The sequence below is a fragment of the Felis catus genome, chromosome D3 (assembly GCF_018350175.1).
Source record: "Felis catus isolate Fca126 chromosome D3, F.catus_Fca126_mat1.0, whole genome shotgun sequence".
Lineage (NCBI taxonomy): Eukaryota > Metazoa > Chordata > Mammalia > Carnivora > Felidae > Felis > Felis catus.
The window spans coordinates 48,782,344-48,805,106 of NC_058379.1; the positions used below are offsets into that span (position 1 = coordinate 48,782,344).

General features: G+C 44.1%; 2 protein-coding genes across 9 annotated transcripts in view; one reads left to right on the forward strand and one right to left on the reverse strand.

Moving 5' to 3' along the window:
• Positions 1-5,161, forward strand: part of TAF4B (TATA-box binding protein associated factor 4b) — a 187,655-nt gene extending 182,494 nt beyond the window's left edge. For all 3 annotated transcript variants that reach the window (XM_045041945.1, XR_006588134.1, XR_006588135.1), the window contains one exon: positions 4,282-5,161. In XM_045041945.1, coding sequence (XP_044897880.1) covers positions 4,282-4,335 — 54 coding nt within the window. In that variant the 3' untranslated portion in view covers positions 4,336-5,161. The remainder of the gene's footprint in view (positions 1-4,281) is intronic.
• Positions 5,162-10,458: 5,297 nt separating this feature from the next.
• Positions 10,459-22,763, reverse strand: part of KCTD1 (potassium channel tetramerization domain containing 1) — a 188,391-nt gene continuing 176,086 nt past the window's right edge. For 5 of the 6 annotated variants that reach the window (XM_019815100.3, XM_023241846.2, XM_019815099.3 and 2 more), the window contains exons 4-5: positions 15,781-16,086; positions 10,459-11,429 (exon numbers count right to left, since the gene is read on the reverse strand). In XM_019815100.3, coding sequence (XP_019670659.1) covers positions 11,271-11,429; positions 15,781-16,086 — 465 coding nt within the window. In that variant the 3' untranslated portion in view covers positions 10,459-11,270. Of the gene's footprint in view, positions 11,430-15,780; positions 16,087-22,763 lie in introns of those variants that run through there. The other variant, XM_045041948.1, reaches the window with a different exon arrangement.

The following is a 22,763-nucleotide window of genomic DNA, read 5'->3' on the forward strand; positions in this document are numbered from 1 at the left end:
TCTTTTCTCATATAGATATTTAGTGCTATAATTACCTTCTGAGTACTGCTTTAGCAAAATCCCATACATTTTGTTATGTTATATTTTCATTTTAATTACGTTCAAAATACTTTCTAAATGCCCTTTTGATTTCTTCTTTGATTCATGTGTTATTTAGAAATGTGTGTTTAGTTTTCAAATATTTGGGGATTTTCTAGAGATCCTTCGGTTGTTGATTTCTTTTTTTTTTTTTTTTTTTTAATTTTTTTTTTTCAACGTTTATTTTTGGGACAGAGAGAGACAGAGCATGAACGGGGGAGGGGCAGAGAGAGAGGGAGACACAGAATCGGAAACAGGCTCCAGGCTCTGAGCCATCATCAGCCCAGAGCCCGACGCGGGGCTCGAACTCCCGGACCGCGAGATCGTGACCTGGCTGAAGTCGGACGCTCAACCGACTGTGCCACCCAGGAGCCCCGATTTCTTTTTTTTATGCCTATTTATTTTGAGAGAGAGAGAGAGAGAGAGAGCGAGCGAGCTCGCAGCAGGGAGGGGCAGAGAGAGAGAAAGAGAGAGAGAATCCTAGGCAGGCTCTGTGCTGTCAGTGTGGAGTCTGACACGGGACTCAAACCCATGAACCATGAGATTATGGCCTGAGCCAAAATCAAGTCAGATGCTTACCTGACTGAGGCATCCAGGTGCTCCAACAGTTAATTATCCTTTAAATATATTTAAGTTATAAGAAATAAAGCCTTTTGTGCTTACCTGTGTAGTTATCTTTTCAGTGCTCTTAATTCTTTGTATAGATGCAGGTTTCCATCTGGTATCATTTTCCTTCTGTCTGAAGGACTTCCTTCAACATTTTGTAGAGAGATCTACTGGTGATGAAATCTTTTAGCCTTTGTATGTCGGGAAAAGTCTTTGTTTTTTGAAAGATATTTTTACTGGGTATAGAAATGTAAGCTGACAGTTTTTGTCTGTCAGTACTTTAAAGTTGTTGCTCCATGGGTGCCTGGGTGGCTCAATCATTTAAGCCTCCAACTCTTGATTTTGGCTCAGGTCATGATCTCGCAGTTTGTGAGTTTGAGCCCCACATTGGGCTCCACACTGACAGTACGAAGCCTGCTTGGGATTCTCTTTCTGTCCCTCCCCTGCTTACACACGTGCTCTGTCTCCCTCCCTCTCTCTCTTGAAATAAATAAACTTAAAAAAATTAAAAATAAACAATAAAAAATAAAGTTGCTCCAATGTCCTCTGGCTTGTATTGTTTCTGACAAGAAATTTTCTATCATTTTCATCTTTTCTATCATTTTTATCTTTTTTTCTGTTTAAAACTTTTCCCTCCCCCCATGGCTGCTTTTAAGATTTTTTTTCTTTATCACTGTTTTTAAGCAATTTGATTATGATGTGCATTGGTATGTTTTTCTTCAAGTCTCTTTTGCTCAGAGTTCATTGAGCCCCTAGGATCTGTGGGTTGATCATCATCTTCAAGTTTGGAAAATATTCAACCATTATTTATTCAAATATTTTTCTGTCCCCCACCTTCTACACACATTGCTTGAGAGAAACTTCAATTATGTGAAGTTGTCCCATAGCTCAGTGATGCTCTGTTCATTTTGTTTCAGCCTTTTAAAAACAATCTGTGTTTAATTCTAGTTTCTATTACTATATCTTCAAGTTCACTAATTTTTTCTTCTCTAATATGTAATTTTCTGTCAATCATGTCAGGAATATTTTTCAGACATTGTAATTTTCATTTCTAGAAATTTTATTTTGTTCTTTTTCATATTTTCCATGGTGCAACAAATGTGTTCAGTCTTTAGCTCCTTGGACATAGGAATATAGATTAATAACTTTTTCAGGGGCTCCTGGGGGGCTCTTTTGGTTCAGCATCTGACTCTTGGTCTTGGCTCAGGTCATGATCCCAGGGACATGGGCTCAATCCCCTGCTTAGGGCTCTGTTCTGATAGTAAGGATCCTGCTTGGGATTCTCTCTTCCTCTCTCTCAAAATAAGTAAACATTTTTTTTTAAATAACTTTTTTAAAAAAAGGTTAGTAACTATTTTAATGTTTTTGTCAACAAATTCTGTAATCTCTGTAATTACTAGGTTGGTTTAGATTGATTTGTTTTTCTTCTTACTAGAGGTTGTATTTTCCTGCTTCTTTGCATGCCTGGTAATTTTTTATTAGATGCCACATATGGTGGATTTTACCTTGTTGGGTGCTGGATATATTTGTATTTCTATAAATATTCTTGAACTTTGTTTTAGCATGAGGTTGAGTTACTTGGAAATAGTTTGATCCCTTTGGGATTTGCTTTTAAGCTTTGCTAGGTGAGCTCAGAGCTATGTTTAGTCTAGGGCTAATATTTCCCTACCACCGAGGCATTCTCAGTATTCTAGCCAATGCTCCCTTAATTATAAAGTTTTCCACTCTGGCTGGTGGGAATTGGAACTATTACTGGCTCTGTCTGAGCAATAGTTTTTATATCTTTCTACATAGTTCTTTGCCTAGCCTTGGGTAGTTTCCTCAGACACATGCACTGATCAGCACTCAGCAGAAGACTCTAGGAAGACCCTCCTCAGTTCATTGCTCTTCTTCCTGTGTGTGTAGCTCTCTCCTCTCCATTACCCTACCCTAGTTGCCTTGGCTTCTGTAGATTGCCAGCTCTGTCTCTCCAACTAAGGGAAACCACTGGCTTCTGCCTGGGTTACCCTTCCCTGCACCATGTCTGGAAATTTCCTCAAGGTAGTTAGCCAGGGCAACCTTAGGGTTCACTGTTCTCTGTTGCCTAGTATCCAATCTCTTGAAAGCCATTGTTTCATATATTTTGTCTAGTTTTTTTAGTTGTTTCAGGTGGGAAAGTACATCTATTATTCCATATTGTTCAAATGTGGAAGTCCACCATGACTTTTTAAAAAATGTTTATTTATTTATTTTTGAGACAGGGAGAGCAAGCAGGGGAGGGACAGAGAGACAGAAGGAAAAAGAGAATCCCAAGCAGGCTCTGCAATATCAGTGCAGAGCCAGATGCGGGGCTCAATCTCACAAACTGTGAGATCATGACCTGAGCCCAAATCAAGAGTCAGATGCTCAACTAACTGAGCCACATAGGTGCCCCAGTCCAACACAACTTTTAATTGGGCAAAATCCAAAGTAAACATTTAATAACCCATAGTGCTTAAGGGCTTTAATATTATTAATAATTAATGCCCTAATGTATACCAGTTGCTTTACACATATTTTCATTTAATCTAGTGTTTATGAGTATTAACAAGCTCTCCAACTGGTGGAGTTGGTAACATGAAACCCATACTCTGCATGTTTTAGGAATAGTAGACTTCATTTGTTTATTTTATCTGTCACCAATAGGCATTTCTTTAGCACCTACCAGGTGTGACATAAATATAAATAAGTCAGATCTTAAGTTTGGCCCTTAGATGTAGACATGTAAATATATTTTTCAATATCATATGGTAAGTGCAATAATAAAATAGGGTGCTTTAGAACCATAGAGAGGGGTCACCCGGCTGACGGGCATATGGGAAGGTGGTGATAGGTAAAGGGTGTCTTAAAAGATGAGTGGCAGGTCATTAAGGAAGTAAGAGGGTAAATATATTACAAAGCAGGGAGTCTTAAAACAATATGACACATCGGAGCTGAAAACAGTATGCAGGAGGCCGAGGATGGCCACAAATGAGGTTGAGAGGTAGGCAGAGTTAGAGCAAGGAGGGCCTTGGATGCCACCCTAAGGATCTGAGATGATTCTGAAAGCAATGAGGAACCACGTGGGGCTTTTAACAGCTGAGTCAGCAGGCTACTGGGGCGGGGGGTGTAAATTTTGGATGCCCCTTCCAATTCTCAGCAGAAAAACGAATTAAGATCTCATGGAAAGAGTCCACAGAGGAAGAGTTGATAATATGACATTGAGAAGGGGTAGTAGGGATGGAGAGGAAGAGACTGGGTTGAGAAATGCTTAGGAGATAGTTTATGTCAAATTTGGTGACCCGCCAAAGTGGGGAGGGTGGGAAACAGATTCCTGGTTTGGGTGGGAGGTGGTGTCTTGAACTGAGATAGGATATTTAGAAAGAGAAGGGATAGAGCTAGGGGTCAAAGTAAGTTCAGTTCTGGATAGTCCAATGGAAATATTTTGCAGACTCTGCATCTCTCATTGCTGATGACAGAATATATTGAAATAAATCATTTTGATAAGTAAGATTATTTTAAATAAGATTGCATCTTACCCACTTGCATAACTCAAAGTCAAATGGCAGAACTATGTCTTATTTGTTACTGTATTCTCAGAGCTGGCTACCCTGCCTGGGGATCTGGGAGAGATTGGCCCTGAAGCACAGGTGATTGGGAAGCCATCGATGGATGAGATCGCACAGGGAGACTCAGAAGAGCAATGACACACAAGAAAGAGATGTTCACACCTTGGGGTGAGAATTTGAGAAATGTGAGATCTGGTGGCCTTGGGTCATCGATGGGCCCTGTGAAATACCATCCAGATACAGCTGAGCTGCTTTGTCAGTGGTTTTGTTTTTTGGTTTTGCCCTCATGTATTTTTCAGATTAACACAAAGGCTTTTACTGATTGTGCAGAAACCCTTTTGATCCATCGCCTGACTAGCTTTGCTTGGAAGAAAAGTTGTAAGAAATAATGGGTGGGTGTGACGGTAGGAGTTGGAGGGTGGTTAACACAGAGGCAGAAAGCTATTGGAAGGATTTGGGGGTGTGGCTGTAGTTGCACCCTCTGGGGCTATGGGAAGTCAGATTTTGAAATTACAATGGCAGTAGGGAAACGATTACATAGGTCAGTGTTCTATTGTACAAATATCTCTACTCTGCTTAAATTAAGAGCTATAACTGAATTATTTTTAGAAATATGCAGTCTACTTAACAGAATTCCAAATTTTCTGGTATTCATATGTGTTAAGAGACCACATATTTGATAATATGACTCAGAACAACAATATTTTAAAGAATACAGTATCATTTCAAATAAAGAGCAATAATGGATGATATATTTCAGTTTTAGGGCCACAAGCAATCCACCTGCCACCACTTTCTCTTGCCAATCCTGTTGCCAATTACCACCAACACACAAACCAGCTGCATCAAATAGGTCACTCAAGTTGCAGACCTTTAAGTGATCCTTTAAAGCCTCCTCAAGCTGGATTTAATCAACTGTCCCTACTGGTCTTTCTTCTTCTCCAACTAAGGTGATGCATCCTTGACTAGGATTTGGTCTTAATCTTCCAGAACAGGCTTTCTGAGTCAAGTTCTAGAGTTTGAATGGAATGCACAGCAAGTGTTTCTCTGTTTTTTTCCAGTCCTGTTAGTCAAGAGGATAATTTAATACCTGTACTATCTGTTCCTTATTCTGCAAGCACAATCTGATAGATGGATTGGGAGGAGTGCTGAAATACTGGGTTTCACATTGAGTGCAGGAGAAAGAGAAACTGGGGGCCGGGAAGGAGAAGGAGAGAGAGGGTGAACTTGGAGTCATGTGAAATACAGTGGGATTGAGCTCTCTGAATCTAACATAGATCAAAGCACGCACAAAGAAGTTTCATGGTAAATGGTTAGGAGTATAGATTTACATACCTTTTCAAATTAAGGTCTAAGATCAGTATTTAAGTTTCGAAGAAATCCGCACACATTAAAGCATATGGGAAAAAGCAGATTCCCGGAATTCTGTAGCTGGTGGACTATTTCCACGGACCAGGGGAATTCTCTAACTAATTAAGAAAGGATGAGGGCCCTTGGGTTAAATTTCAGTTAAGAATTTCCCCGCCCCACTAACTCCATTTGAAGTATCCATTCTGTCTTTCAAAAGAATAGAAGGCAACTATTGTTTAATAAACATCAGTGAAGCAATAAAAAAGGCACATAACAAAAGCATCCCAGGGAGAGGGGGGTTATCACCCTCTATTCCTACCTAGATCGAGGGAGCACAGTGATATCACCAAGTATTTTCCAAACTTGCCTGATCAAAGCATCACAAATGGTGGACATTGATTCACAAACTCTTTACTTAGAGATTGAGATTCAGGACATCTGTGGGGACATGGGGTGAAGGGGATGGTAGAAGACTGAAACCTATAACTTTACCAAGTGCTTTTTGTGTGTCTTAAGAATGGGCAAGTTTGCAGAACGCTGATATGATCAATGAAGAACTCATTGGTGGCTCTTCTCAGAGACACCACGCCTTATCAGGGTTTAGTAATTCCTAATCTAACCAGTTAATCACTGCAGTGACATTTTTGTCTAGTGGCTTTCTAATGAAGCATACTGAACTTGCCAAGGACAGAGTAAAATATTTTTTCGCATGAGTTAGAAAACCAGAAAGAGTTGAGTACAAGATATTAATCAAACATGGGGTGTGTGTGTGTGTGTGTGTGTGTGTGTGTGTGTCGTTCCAAGTTTCTAGTGGACTTTGGTAAACATTTTTTTGACATACCAATGTCCTCATCTGCAAAATTGGGCTAATAGTGCCAACTTCAGAGGGTTTCCATGAGGACTGAAGGGAAGAGCATCTGTAAACCACTTGGCACAGTGCTTGGCACGTAGTAAGCATTTCATGAAAACTTATCGCTATTGTCAGTTATACACTAGGATTTAAATCTTTATGATCAAATGATATTACGACTAAAAGTTTGCCTTAAATTTTCATACTTTTTATAAGTTATATCTTCAGACAACTTAGTTCTGTGCCATCACATGCGATTTTACCCAAATGGAATTTTTCTAGGATGCCTAAAACTGCTTTATTATTTCATAATTCTCAGAGCTACAAATCCTGCAGATGTCTTGTTTGATCTGTACATTTGAAAAAAATGAATCAGTTCTAACATTCGCGCATCTAGAGATTACACAAAAATCTAGATTTCCAGGTTTTCTGAGGAAAACGAGGCATTTAAGCACATGGGCCCTTTGTTCTCCTGTTGGAGAACCTGCTGGCGTTGAGTAGGGCTGCCCCTTTGAATGGGGCACACATGCTCTTGCCTGTCCCCTAATTTATACGACTCACCTGGCCCTTGTAGGCATCTGAGTTTGTCATCTCTGCACCCAGGATGGTGTCTTATTTTCTCATACATCTGCGGATCGTCAGCTCTCAGACTGGTTAGTAGGTCATGAGTGGACAAATGGGAAAAACAGCAACTTAACTGTCCCTCACACCAACAGACTGTTTCAGCCTGTCAAACCTGCAAACTCCCAGCTGAATATGCATGGGTCCCGGTTTCCATGGTGCCCCCAAAGCTCCTGAACACAGTCTGCCCCCCCAGCCGGGCACCCAAGGTCAACTTCCACTCCTGTCCAATTCCACCTTCCTTTGCCAGCCCTGTTTCACTCTTCTCCAGCTGACCCAGCTGCATCCCACACCACTCTGCAAACCTGCCTTATGTTGCCCCACTCGGGGCCTCTGCCCTCCTTCTGCACCCCTTCCGCAAAAGGCTACCCATCTTTCAAATCCACCTTGATAGTCCTTGCTTTGTAAGTAAGAATGACAGTATCCTGTAAGGCCTAAGCACGTGTCCTAATTCTGCCCCTGGGCGTACAGGTCTCTGCCCCCTCCCCCCCACCCCAGCACTCCCCAGCAGAAACCACGTCGCGGTCATCATAGTATCACCGAGATGGAGTTCCTGACATATTGCAAGGTATGCTCTCAATATTTAAATACAGGAACACATTTCCATTTTAAGGAGGAAATGCTTCTAATTAATAGTCTGCTTCCTCATCCTACTACAACATGAAACCTTATTTTTCATCAAATAGTGCGTTTCAGCCCTCCTGATAAAGCTCAACCGAACATTAGCCTTTATCGTATCATTTACCTAGTGTCTGAGAGTATTAATTCTTTGAGAAATGGGGATAATACAACCTCTAGTGTGGTCAGAAGGATTCAGTGAGTTAGCTGCAGAGAAAGTGCTTAGCGCAGCAAACATGAAGGGCGTGGCTATTATCATTACTATGTAGAAACCCACCTAGTATTTAGAAGCCAGTTTAGAAGTGTCTTCCTTCATTCTATTTTTCTAAAATACTTCTTAGGAGAAAGCAGGTGGAAGATTATAGTTTGTGAGCCTGGCTAAAGAAATGCATTTTGCTCAATAAAATAAAGCAAAGTAAAAGGTTATTTAAAATATCAGTGGTTCAGGCAATAGTAGCTTTCTTAAAAGTATGCTTCTATAGCCACCACGGTGATGCTTGATTCAGGAAAAAGGTCACCAATCAGTGTGCAAACTGGTGGGCAAAAGTGTGTTGAACAGGATATTGATAGTCTCACAATTTCAACCCAGAGAGTATTTATTAATCCCAAAGAGAGAAAGTTCCTTTTCCATTGGAGAAATTTGGTGGATGTCACTTAAACTAAGTGGTCAAAATTACCATCACAAAAGCAAAACCATAACTCACATGCAATACGATTTATAAAAGCCAAAAATAAAAACAAAAACAAAAAAAATAGAAATAAAAAATTACCATCACCATTATGGGTCAGATAGACCTTTCTGAAGTGATGTAATAAGGAGATAACATCACCTACATAATATACTTGCAAAAAAAAAAAAAAAATTAACCTGACTCTACCAATGAGAGACCAACCAGAGAAATCCAGAGACATTAATAAATATAGCACATAGGCCTTGATCAGATCCTCTTTAGGAAAAATGAGCACAGCCACAAAGATCCTTATTGGGATGACCAGTGACTTTGGATACACGCTGTGGATTAGATAATAAAAACAGGGCAAAAGGCAACTGTGACTCAATTATATTTTCAATGACCAGCTCTTTCCTGAAGATTCTGGGAATCTGTTATAAAGCCTCGCAGTGTGAAAATTACATGTGATATAGGTTTGCTGCATTGGATTGGATTAGAGGATTAGAGTTTTTGTAGAAAGAATGTGCTTCTGGGTTGCAGTTGTATAAATGGGTATAAGAACTCAGCGAAGAAGAATGTAGATGCTAATCACGCCCACCATGCAGTGCAGTGTTTGTGGGTTGTCTACGAACTGCACAGAGAGTGCTGGGGAAAAGTTCCCGGATGACAACCAGCGGGACAAAGTCCCAAAGCAGGGCACTTGCTTTATTTCGAGCTTGCAGGAAATGTTGCCTAATGAGAATGGATTGCTGGGAAAATCAGAGTGCGATTCATTGTCCTTTTGGTACGGCATCGGGGATGAGCAGGCAGCTGGCGGGAGCGTCCCTAGCTGTCTGGCGTGAGACAGTGCCGTATTAGCCTCAAATATGGGGAAATCAACCAACCATGTGCAAGACTGGCTGGCAGTCATTAGAGACATCCAGTGTTTGGGCCTCTGTGTTTCAGGGGGTGATAGGAGCATTAACAGCTTACTTTTAGTTTCAGAAGCCAGAGATGTTTTCATTACTGGTATCCTCAGGCATAGACTTTTTAATTTAAAAAAAAGAAAGTAAGTTCAGGATGGAAATCGCCTATCACTACAGGAATGTCTTTGCAGCAGAAACACATGATGGTTTACCTGTCAATCTCACCATCGTGCCGGCTTTATTGTGTCTGGAATGAGGAAGCAGCAGCAGGGAAGACAGGTGAGGCGGGGTACACAGAAGGGCCTCTGGAATCGCTAATACCTCAGAAAAGCTGAAGGCTTAATTCCAAAGTGGTTTTGAGACTTCAGGTTTCTTACCTCTTGGGGCTAATAAGAAAGCGACCATTCTGGCTTAGAACTTCCCTACTTCCTCCAAAGCCATAATGTCCCACTTTTTGGATTTTTTTGGACAGGTGTTATGGTAGATTCAAGTTGGCTACAAATTCTTTTGTCACTCTCCCCAGCAGGGGGTAGATTTTATCTCCATTCCCCCCCCCCCCCCCCCCCCTTGAATCTGGGCTCTCTGTTGAGCCAAGAGACTGTGCAGAGGTGCACTGAGCAATTCCAGGCCTGGCCTTTGAGGCTTCCACTTCCTCCCTCTTAGAACACTTTTGCCAGCAGCAGGGGACCCTCCCTCTTAGACCCCAGCTCCCATGCTGGGACGGGGTCAAGCACATGGCATGGAGGTCCTGAGCCAGTATGGACTGGCAACTCATGGGAAAGCCACGTAGGACAATCTTGCCCCGTGACACCCTCGTTACCCCCTGCCACAGAAGCGGGCCAGCAAAAGGTAGGCTGCTCAGGAGAACCGCAGAATCGTGACAGAGAATAAGATGTTGCCTTAAGCTGCAAACTTTCAGCATGGTTTGCCCTGCAGCAACAGATACCTCAAATTTATAAACGAAAAGTTTCACGAGAAGGAAGATCATCTTGCTAACAAAGCACAGGTCAGAACACTTGCCGGGTGGGAACAGAACTGTTTTGAACACACGATAACATCCTTTATCTTTTAGTGGCTTTGACCTCAAAACCAGCCTCAGCTGATGTCTTCTGGTGTCCAACACAGAAAATTCAGAAAAAGAAAAATCTCATTCAAATACAGCTTCATCCTGACATGCGCGTTGCACACAGACCTTATTTTTTAAACAGAGTTTATTGTATTTAATACATTATAAAATTTGAAAAACTGTAGGAAAGCAGCAGACTCAAACTGGAGCAAGTCTAACAAGTAATAATTCTGGCCCCTTTGCAAAACTGATCAGTTTAAAAACAAAGTCATGTTCACATCTGTGAGGCGGGCAAAGAAGTGTGACTTCTGTACAAACTACATTTAAAATTTCATGTCTAATGTCTTTCGAATGCAGTGTGCTCATGAAGAGTTTTTCTGAAGTCCTGCCCGTCCCGCCTAAACAGAGGACAGGAAACCTCCATCCTGCAAATAAACTCTATTCAAGGTGTTTTTTTTTGTTTTGTTTTTTTTAAAAAAAAAAAAAAAAAGGAAAAAGAAAGACAAAGGAAAAGGAAACAATGGATGGCTGTTGGCAATGAAAACCGTAAGGAGATGCGTCCTCACTGCTCATGGCTTGTTTATCGGTCAGAGGCCTTGGGAGGCCCAGGACACTTCACGGCCATCACAGCACCAACTGTAGCTACCACCTTTTTGAAACTTTTTTTTTTCCTTTTTTTTTTGCATTTCCTACCTTTTGACATATATATATATATTTATATATTTTTTTACACCTTGAGGATATCACTATTCCAATTGTTCCCATATGAATACAGGTGTGGTCTCTATTGGATATCAATGTGTCTGTTTATTCAATTTTAGGTCCAGGACTTGGTTTTGTTGTCCCAGCTGCACATAAATGTCCCTTTTTTGTTTGCGTTATTTGTTGTGTACGTTTTTTGTTTTTGTTTTTTCCTTTCTGCATAAGAAATCTGTCCGTTTAGTCCAGAGGCTCTTGCTTTATCCGGATGACAGAGGGCCCGCGGGGCGTCCGCCTCAGTTCCCGCCGCAGGACGTACTCGCTGAACTGGGACGAGTCCACTCCTCCTCCACAGGAGGCCACGATTTCAAATCCTCTCTGCTGCAACCTCTCGAGGACCTGCACAGGGCCAAGACAAGCATCTGGTTAGGGGGACACAGGTCCTCTGACCACACGAACAGCCCAAAGAGGTGTCCTGAAGTTTGAGATCTTGTGCAGCCCTGGTCATTCTTACCCACCCCCTGAGTCTCTCTGAGTTTCTGCTTTCAGAGGAAGGCCCTGCACTAAAGGGCAGGAGGGATGGAACGGTTGTGTCCAACACCCAAAATACGCCTTGAAATGCCTGCCGCTCATGTGCCGATTCATTGAATAGTTACAACCACCTTGCTTATTAATGGGTGGTCAGCCCATTTCATACCCGGGAAAACTGAGGCTCACAGCCTATAAGTGATGGAAATGGGTTTCCAGCTCAGCTCCATTTGGCCTCAGATGCCACGTTTCTTGTAACATGCAACACTCCCTTCTCTGCAAAAAGAGAGGGTTTACCTTTCAGATCTCATCACTAAAATATCTTCTATGAGATGATAAATGATATGGCCAGACAATGATCTGATCTGAATCTACTCAGCCAGTGAGTCATTCTCAACCCATTCACTCTCAGCACCACCACTGCTGAAGTCTGCCTGTACTAACTTCATATATTTCAGTTTGGAAGACGGATGTAATTTCAATGGCAGAACCAATGGACTGCTGAAGACAGTTGAGGTTTATCTACAAGTTTTCGAGTTTGTGGCATTTGAAATAGATTTATTGCCTTGGGTGCATTCAGGGAGGCAAGAGTAATTGCAATGGTTAGATGTTAGAAAACATATCCAAAATAAAGATATTCTAAACTTCTCATATAATAGTAACTTCTCATAAGCTCTTCAGTTTTGAAATCAAACACCTAGTGCCAGAAAGATCCCTGGGTTGGTCACCGACATGTCCGATGGTCTTAAATGTAGGAGACAATTCCTATGCTCTTAGGCAAAAATACAGAAAGTTGATCTACAGCATTGTTTCCTTAGGAATCCAACAAACACTGGACTTGCAAATGTTCCCTGGGATTCTGGGTATAATTAAATTACTTCTACACCACTCTAAAGGCAAGATGACTCAATCATAACTTTAAAAAAATTCTGGTTTAAAATTTTGGGGGGAAATGAAGTGGGATGTTATTAACTTTTAAAATGTACTCAACATAAAGCAAACCCTTACTGTTTCCTCTTAAATTATTATTATTTTTTGGTTGCCTACTTTTATGTGGAATATAATTTGCTATTTTGCAAAAGAGCTAACTAGAGATTAGAAAACAATAGAGTAAACTTTCAGAAAACTACAACTTCTAATGCTAGCCAATTAAAAAAAAAACCAAGGGGCGCCTGGTTGGCTCAGTTGGTTGAACATCTGACTTCAGCTCAGGTCACGATCTCACAGTTCGTGAGTTCAAGCCCCATGTCAGGCTCTGTGCTGACAGGGCAGAGCCTGGAGCCTGCTTTGAGTTCTGTGTCTCCCTTTCTCTTTACCCCTGCCCTGCTCATACACACACACACTCTCTCTCTGTCTCAAAAACAAATAAACATTAAAAAAAATTTTTTTAATAAAAAAAAAAAACCCAAGTCTTTATGAGAACAAAATGAACATTCTAACCCACAGTGCTCTTATTTCTGTAGATATATTCACAATGCATATGCACACCAGTCAGCAAGGGACAGAACAAAGAAAACAATCCCTATGTTCAAAGTCAAGATGTGCTTTGGTGGTAGTTAAATAAAAAGGTGAGGACCCAAGAGCTAAGACTTCTCCAGCAGAGGCAGGAATGTAGCCTTTCAGCAAGAAAAACCCCAGTCTGCCTGGCCAAACCACTGCACCAGAAAGGATTCTTTGCCTTCACTGGGAGAGGAATTGAAAAGGTAGAAGCTGTGAGCAATAAAGAACCCAACTCTGATACTGTTTGTCTTGCAGTGATGGAAGGTTGCTAAACTGTTAAATGTGGAAATCCCCAAGCTTCCTCCCTAGGGAGATATCATATATCTAATATGATAATTATTCCATATGACCCAGCAGTACCTTGAATGTGCTCAAAGCTTATTTCAAAGTAATGCAAACAGCTATGCTCCTTGGCCATTTCTTTTTAAACATCAATTTGTTAATAACAAAATTCCTTAAAGTTAGTGATCACTTGGGAATATTAAATCACTCCAGGGCTGGGCTGGAGGTATCAGGTCTTGTGTGTCTTATCCCAAAACCTGTGAATGCCTAGAGGACGGTGCCTATTTCTTGGTCGGTGGAGCAGGAAGCTGGAGTCATCGATTACGTCATGGTCGTGTCATGGCTGTGTCACCGATGATGTTAATCCAGATGAAAATGTCCACACCTGATCAGACTTGAATGACTGGGAAACTTGTCAGGCATATGAATTTGTCCCACAGCCTGAGTGGTGGGGCTGGGGTTTTGTGTGAGAGATGGGGCCCTAGAGAAGCAATGCTGTCCCGGCTCTGATGGGCACTGCCTCCTCCCTCCATCTGGAGGGGGGCTGGGACAGGGAGCGTGTGTAGGAGGCAAACGGCTTTCAGAGCTTCAATTAACACCGGGCCTTGCAGGTGCACCTCTGGCCCCATCCAACCCAGCGGCCACCACACTGCCTGCCAGCGTGTGCCTTTCTCTAGCCCTCCCAAGACACAGCTCCTGCCAGCATCTCCTGTTGTTTTGTTCCTGGACGCCTGTTCGTAAATTTTAAAAATTGTAAGTAGTGGGGTGCCTGAGTGGCTCGGTCAGTTGAGCTTCTGACTTTGGTCATCATCTCATGGTTCATGAGTTCTAACGCAGAGCCTGCTTCGGATCCTCTGTCTCCGACCCCCCCCCCCCCGCCCCTCCCTCACTTGCTCTCTCTCTCTCAAAAATAAAATAAACATTTACAAAAATTGTAAATAGTTGTGGAACAATCTTCAAGAGGCAGAATGGTAGAGTGGGTGCTTCTAGTCTTTGAGCTGTGGGAGGGGTTTTATTGGGTCAATAAAGGCATAGGCCCACTCCAATTAAAAAGAGGTCGGGAGGGGGTGCCTGGGTGGCTCAGATGATTGGGCGTCCAACTTTGGCTCAGGTCATGATCTCGCTGGTTTGTGAGTTCGAGCCCTGCATCGGGCTCTGTGCTGACAGCTCAGAGCCTGGAGCCTGCTTCGGATTCTGTGTCTCCCTTTCTCTCTACCCCTCCCCTGCTCACACTCTGTCTCTCTCTCACAAATAAATGAATTTAAAAAAAGGGGGTGGGTGGGAGAAACCCCAAGCCCTTACTCCATTGACTTCAAATCGTTTTGAGTGACCTAGACCTGGAGTTAAGACCCAGATGTGCCTCTGCTTTCTCATCAGCAAGACAGGGGGGCTAACAGCGCTGACCCATGAAGACTGTTACAAGTAGACAAGGCACATACAACCCTTGGCACGGGGCTGCCACACATTAGTTACGATGATGAGCAGACCAACCCGCGTCTAAGGGACTCAGCACCTCACGTGTAAACCCACCTTCTGAATTCCACCCGTCTCCTCCCATAGACTTCTCCATCTCAGAAAACAGGAATCCCATCCATCCAGTTCCTGGGTCAAAAATCGTAGTCATCCTTGGCTTCTGTCTTAGAACCCACAGCCGCTGTCAGAAACCTTGTTAGCTCTACTACGTTCCTGACATTCAGAATCGGACGCTTCTCAACTGTTGCTAACTGGTCCCTTTGCTTCCGCTGTTCTCCCTTTGCTTCCCTCTGCTGCCGGAGGATTCATGTTCGGAGCTGAGTTACATCATGCCACGGTTTTCCTCAAAATCCTCAAATGGCTTTTACTCACACAAGCAAATGAATGAAAACCAAAAGAAACCAAAAAAAAAAAAAAAAAAAAAAAAAAAAATCTCAGGGTGCTTCCCGCTGCCCAGGAAGCAATCCGTGATCTATTCCCAGCCACCTGCTGGCCTCGGGTCTCAGGACTCCCTGTCTCTCACTTTCTTCAAGCTGCGTGGGCTCTCCTGGATACCCCTCCTCACACCATGCCGACTCCTACCTCAGGATCTTCACAACTTTCTGGGCCCTCTGCCTGGGACGCCCCATCCCAGCTACTCTCTCTTCTCACTACCTGGCCACCATTTCTGTTGGTTACTGTTTGGCTCCCTCGTCTTTCCCAGAATGGAAGTTCCCTGAAAATACAGCTATTGTCTATTTCTTCGTCTCCTAGCGTTCCAGTGCTCACACGGGCACCGGCTTGTAGTGTGTGTTCAACAAATACCTGTGCAATGATTGCCCAGAGGGTGAACAGGCCTACCTACCCAGAAGTGATGCCACATGAGAGTTTCCCAGCTCTCTGGACGGAAGGCACTGTGTGAAGGCAAGGTTAAGTAACAGCATTAAGAGCGACACTTGATTCCACACAGTATACGACAAGGCTGTACCTGGACCGAGTTGAGGTGACAGTAGCCATTCAGTGGAAACCTAATGACGTGTGTCGAGTCATGATTCCAGCCTGCGTTGACAGAGTTACACATCACATCGCCGATCTCTGGAAACACTTCTTCTATCAAGGATTTGTCACCGCTGAGCGTGATCCTTTCTCCGAGGTCTGGGGCGACACGCACCACTAGGCACTCGCAGGGCCTTGAAAAGCGACCAGTTTCTCTGTCCTGCTTCCATCTTTCCATCTCCAACAACATGGGCTGAAGCTGAAAATATTTTGCCTCTTCATATAACAAAGTGTAGTCCTGGCAAAACAAACAAAAAAGGCGTTTCATAGCGCAAAATACAAACACGAAGCGCTGAAGATGTCCACAGGTAAGAGGTGATTTTTTTCCACCTCTGTTACTTTGATAATCAAATCTGCGTGTGAATTTTTCACTCACAACACAACTCCACGTGCATTCATTCATCCCTTCATTAATGCATTCAGCGATGATAAAAAGAGATAAGAGTATTAAGGGCCAGGCAGGCCCTCTTCTAAATGCTTCCCATAAATTAAACCCTGTAGCCCTCCCACCCCAACAGCCCTGTGGATTTGGAACCATTATTATTCCCACTGTGCAGATGAGAAAACGGAGGTGAGAAAGGCTGAAGCCACGACTTTTCTCTTTCAGTAAGGAGTGCCTCTGGGCATTTAAAATTCGTGCGGTGAGAATCCACTTTACGTCCTCCAGAAGGAGCCACATGTAGGTGGCAGTGAGGGAGGCACAGGCGCACTATTCACGGGAAGCCCACGCTCCCCGTCACCTTCGCTGGCAGCTCAGAATTCGTGGGAGGCAGGGGGCAGCACGGGGCGGGAGGGCGGCCGGAGACGGTGGCGGGTGGGGCGCCTGCAGGGCACATGCCGGGCGCGGCTTTGACCTAAGCGTGGGTGCTGATCTGGGATGGTCTGGGGAGGCGGAGGCACCGCCCTCGACGCTGCCATGCTCAAGGGACAGAGGCAGACATCAGTCCACGATCCCTGCCGGACAGATGTGCACGAAAGGAAACCCGTCCCTTTCTGAAACCACAGCCACCCACTCTTTGACTCTTGCCTTAAAACGAAATCTACTGAATTAGAACAGAAATCTGGCAAGCAGGTATTAACACACACACGCGTCACTGAATGGGAGGCCTTGGGAGGCAGCGACGCAGGAAAAGGGAGGCAGCAACGCAGGAATGATGTTATCAAGCAGGTCAATACGGTCTACGCGTAGCTATGACCACAATCATCTCCGGGTGTGAGGCAAGTGGGACACTTGTCCGGACACGTTGACTGAGAACGTTTTAATGAGCTGACACAGGCGTGTCTGCCGTCCCTCCTCGGGCTGGAGCTGGCAGGCGGTGCCTGGTGCCCGCGGCAGAGCCGCCCTGAGAGCCCGGGGCCCGAGCGCGGCCCGAGGCCTCGGCCATCTGGATGGGATGGCGCACGGAGAGGATGACCACAGGAAAACGGGTTCTATTTGGCACTCTGCTCTTTTTGTTGCAAATTAAGCGGCAAAGGCAGCAGCGGCAGTAGCATCATGCAGGGCTTCCAGAGAAAAAAGCATGGAGAGGTGAGAAAGTCCCAGAGGGCCTCCAGCCGGGTCTTCCGCTTTCTGTGGCGGGACACCTAGGCCAGGTGAAGACGCTGCCCCAGATGCCCCTCAGCAGAACGGACCGCTTCGGTGCTCTGTCTTCTCCCGGCAATGCCGTTATTGCAGGAGTCCCGGTTCCCTGCTGGAGAGGAGCCCACTGCCCTCATCATCTTCCTTGCACATCCTGGCACCTGACCCACAGGAGGTTCTGTTTGGTTTGAGGAGAGGAGAATAAAGCTGAGGTGTGGCCACGCTTAGGAAAGGACAGAAGTGAGGCCCCCTCACACAGCCTGAGGGCGGGAGTGGGGAGATGGCCAGTTCCTCCTGGATACCTGGGACCCCCACTGAAGTACATCAACCATGAGATGCTGACCTCAATCTTTTACTTACTTATCCAGATGACGGCTCTCAAGGAGATTTAAAAACAGCACTGACAGTTGACAAGCAGTAGAAATGAGAACTTCTGCTACTAACTTTTTATTTTCCTATGAGAATTAAAAATTTTAGCACAAGGTGTGCCTGGGTGGCTCAGTTGGCTAAGTGTCTGACTTCGGCTCAGGTCATCATCTCGCGGTTTGTGAGTTCGAGCTCCGCATCGGGCTCTGTGCTGACAGCTCAGAGCCTGGATCCTGCTTCGGATTCTGTGTCTCCATCTCTCTCTGCTCCTCCCCTGCTCACGCTCTGTCTCTGTCTCTCTCTCAAAAATAAATAAACATTTAAAAAAATGATAACACAAGAAAGAATCTGGACTCCAGTGAAAATGTGTCAAGTCTTCAAATCTGAGACTGCTTAAAGCAGTCTTGATGACCAACTTTGACCCTCTGGAGGAATCCTTTCAAACACTGCTGAATAGTGACCATTAGCCTTTGATTAAATGCTTCCAGTGATGGGAAGCTTACTATCTAACAAGGCACAGCACTGACTTTGTTGGCCGCTCTGATGGTTGTAAGTTTTTCAGTTAGAGGGACCTTAATTTCCCTGTAGTTCCAACTTACTTGTTCAGACTCTGCCGTCTGGGGTTATATGATCCTAAACTTTCTTTGACCTGTTAAACCTTCAAACATCTGAACACAACTGTTACGTTTTAGTATTATTCAGGCTGAAAACACCCCATCTTTTCAGCTCTTTTTCATTCGTTATGACTTAGAGGTCCTTCGATATCTGATGTGTGCTTGACTTTGTCAACATACTTCTGAAAACCCAAACCCAAACTGGACCTAACATTTCAGATGCGATCTGATGAGCACACTGTGAAACCTTCGCTTGGCCGGACATTCTAACCACTATTAAAGCAGCCTGCATTCATTTCCTATGGCTGCTGTAACAATCACCACACATTTAGTGGCTTAAAACCACAGAAATTTATTCTCTTATAGTTCTGGAAGTCAGAGGTCTAAAATGGGTCATTAAGGTAAGAGGTCTAAAGGGGTCTGGACACTCTAGAGGAGAATTCGTATCCTTGCCTTTTTCAGCTTGCAGAGGCAGCCCACATTCCTTGGCCTGTGGTCTCACATCACTCTGACCTCTGCTATTGTCACATCTTCTCTGACTGTGACCCTCCTGCCTCCTTCTTTCACTTGGACCCTTGTGAGTGCACTGGGCCCACCTGGATTATCCACAATAATCTCCCAATCTCAAGACCCTTAACTTAATTAATCACATCTGCAAAGTCCCTTCTGCCATGTTAAGTGATATATTCCTGGATTCCAGGAATTATGACGTGCACATCTGCGGAGAGGGGCATCATTCTGCCTACCACACGGCATCAGCCTGTATTAACTTTCTTGGCTGTCCTGTTACCCTGTTAGTTTATAGTTTGCTTACTGTGGCATCCCCATACCTTTTCCTAAGAGCTGCTACTGAGCTAGGCCCTTCTCTTTCAGCATTTGTGAAAAATTTTAAACCCTCCATTATGTATCCCTCTTCATATTGTTGGAATTTGTCCCAACATACTGAGAAAATGTGGATTATTTCATCCAATGTTCTGCTCTCTCTCTCTCTCTCTCTTATCATTTTGAGCCAGGTGTTGTGTTTCTAGATGGAGTAATGATGACACGGCTACATGCAGACCTTGGTTCAGGTTGATGCTCAGGTAGTAAACGAAGACTCTGGATTCTGGCTGTTCAAATAGTTATAAAACCTAGAATTCGGAGATCAGTCAGCCCATAACTGTGGCATTTGCTGGGTGTCTTGTTGAAATGCCATGTGTTTGGGTGGGACTCCAAGGGGAAGGCTGGACATGTGGGAGGGCCCAGGTCTCTGTACTGCCCAGAGATTCTCCTTAACTATTTTGGGCTCCAGTCTCCTTATCTATAAAATGAGAGGAATCAATTCCTTCAAAGTTGCTTCCAGCCCTGATATCCGAGTCTATATCCATGACAATGTCCTGACCCACCAGTTTGTCTACCATAACCTGAAGGTAATGGGGCTAACAGGACTTGGGGTTACAGATCCTCCAATGCTGACTCTGAATCTTCACCCTCTTTCCCCCCTGAGTTCACGAGCCACATGGGTAATCCACTCTGAGGTCTGGCCATGGCCTGACAGAGTGCCTCCCTATACGATGCTGCTCGTGTTCCTTGTTCTCTGCTCCTGAACAATGAGGGAAACACTGGCCGTTATTAGACTTTTGGCCCTGCTCAGTGATTTCTCAAGGATTCTGCCAGTGGTTACTGAAGCAAAGTTTAAAGGGGTCCCCTGAGTCTTCATCCCCTGGGATGTATCTCACGGGGCCCGGTCTTGAACTCCTTCAGGCCACCAGGTGTTCTTTTACTCTCTCTTGACCATCTGGCTTCATCTCTTCCTTTACTGTGCTGTTCCTTCCGGTCTCTGGGGTGGAGCGCCATCTGCACCAGGGCAGCGGACGCTGGAGAACAGCCGAGCGCCGGGCTCCCCTTGGCCATCGGCCCCCCACGCTGACTTGCCTCCAAGCGTCTGCCAGCTCAAGAACTAAAAAGGCCCTTCTTGTTTTTGTTACCATTTTCTGCACGGTTAAGCTCACACTGGCCATTCGCTTTCTTGGCGGGCTCCTTTATAGTCGTCTTTCTCTACTTCCTAACACACGTTTCCAGTCTCAGCTCGTCGGAGATCGCCCCGTGGAGCCGACTCATACCCACAGCTGCTTTTCTTAGGAACCTCATCCTCCTTTCCTTCCTCAATCGGGATCATTTAATTCTACTGTCTAAATCCCGTATTTTTTAGAGTCTACCAAGTTTCTCTTTAGACCCCCTGACCTTGTGTTCATTTCCTTCTGCTCTCTGAATCTTTTGAAATCTTCTTTCCTTATACCTTGGTTCCTATCTGGCAACACCCACTGTTCCTTTCTTTGGTTGTTCCTCTAGACAACGCTGTCTCTTATCCCTAAGGTATGAGGTGGAAACGGGCAGGAGTTTATGGGGCAGCAGCAGGTGTGGCCCCAGATTTCCTTTTGAAGAAAATGAAACCCAAAACTACATTTGCTTTTCAGCAAAGCAACTGCAGAATGTACTAGACGCTGTCACTCGTCTGCCCTGCTTCTATGCCAATTTTATCTTCCCTAATTAGGAAAGTATCATCCATATTTCTTGTGTAGCCTCACATTCAGGTAGAGGGAAATAGATTATTCACAGACCAATTATCACATTTAAAGAATTTTAAAATCCTAGAATACATATTTTTAAAATAAAAAATTTTTTGAGATTTACGATAGTTTTTCGAGGCACAGAAAGATCAAGATCCCATTTTACAACAAATAAATTGAGCTTTTCTAGGACCTTGGAGATAGGTACACGGTACATAGGTACGGGTGGACTTCAAAATGCAAATGGACCCGTGTCTCAAAAGCTTATTTCTTGATTAAATATTTGGAATTCAGAAAATATTCTCCCTAGGGGGAGGAAAGTCATTTACACCGTGTATTAGTTTCCAATTGCTGCTGTAAGAACTTACCACAGAGTTGGTGGTTGAAAACAATACAGATTCACTCTCATACAGTTGTGGAGGTCAGAAGTCTGGGATGGGTCTTAGGCAGGGCTAGCCAGCCGGTGGGGCTGCCTTCCTTCAAAAGGCTCCAGGGGACAATGCGTTCCCTTGCCCTTTCCAGCTCCTAGGGCTGCCTGCATTCCTTGGCTCCTGGCCAACAATCACATTCCTTCCTTCATCACATCTTCTCTGACTTTGACCCTCCCCACTCCCTCTTTCAGTTATAAGGACCTTTGTGATTCCACTCTGCCCACCTGGATTATCCAAGATAATTCTCCCCATTTCAAGACCCTTAACTTAATCACAGCTGCAAAGTCTCTTTTGCTGTGTAAGGTAATATATTCTGGGGATTAGGATGTGGACCCCCTTGGGGACCATTATTCAGCTTGCCACACACACTTACTGATTCCACCAAACAGTTCAGAAATTCATTTAACTCCTAATGGCCTTGAAATTTTACACAGCAGTTGGCACATCCTTCAACTCCAAAGGCAAATCAGTCACTTATTCATTTTAAAATCTGTTAAACGTGCCGGATGCCATGCTAGGCACTGTGGGTTCTGGGGAATGCGTCCAGTTCGTCCCGGGAGCTCCTCTTCACTGCCCTGGGGCCTCCCAGGACGCACTTGGCTCCCTAGAAGGCAGGGCATGTAAATATCAGGGGACCCACAAAGCAGGGACACCAAGAAGATGAGAGGAAATGAAGGATTTTATAGTTTACATTTCAAAAATAGCATCCAGGTAGTAGTCATAAGGAAAATAAAAAAAATCTTTGCGGGACTTAATTTCCTTTAGTTTCAAAGATTTTTTTCTTTCCTTCCTTCTTCTTTCTTTCTTTCTCTTCTCTCTCTTTCTCCCTCCCTTCATTCCTTCCCTCCCTCCTCTTTCTTCCTCCCTCCCTCCCTCCTTCCTTCCTTCCTTCTTTTCTTTTTAGGTGGGAGGTGGGCCACCATAATTTTTTCAGTATTTCAGGTTTGGGGTGTCTAAAATTCTTCATTTCCCTAGTTCTGCAATACTCTTTTCCTTTTTTTTCCTTTAAAAGGACTTACTATTTTTACAGCAGTTTTAGGTTCACAGTTAAAATTGAGGGGAAAGTACAGAGGTTTCCCCTATACCCCTGTCCCCACACATGCACAGCCTCCGCCATTTTCAACATCTCCCACCTGAGGGGTGCATCTGTTACAACTGATGGACCTACATCACTCAAAGTCCACAGTTTATACTAGGGTTCACGTTTGCCCTTGTACATTCCATGGGTTTGGACAAACGTGCAATGACATGTGTCCACCTGTTCACTCCTCCCACCCCTCAATCCCCTTTCTTTTCTTCAAAACCTAGAAAGATTGGCTCCCTTGCTCCTTTTCCCCTGCTACCAACTGATACTTCTGGCCAGCAGCACCAGCTTC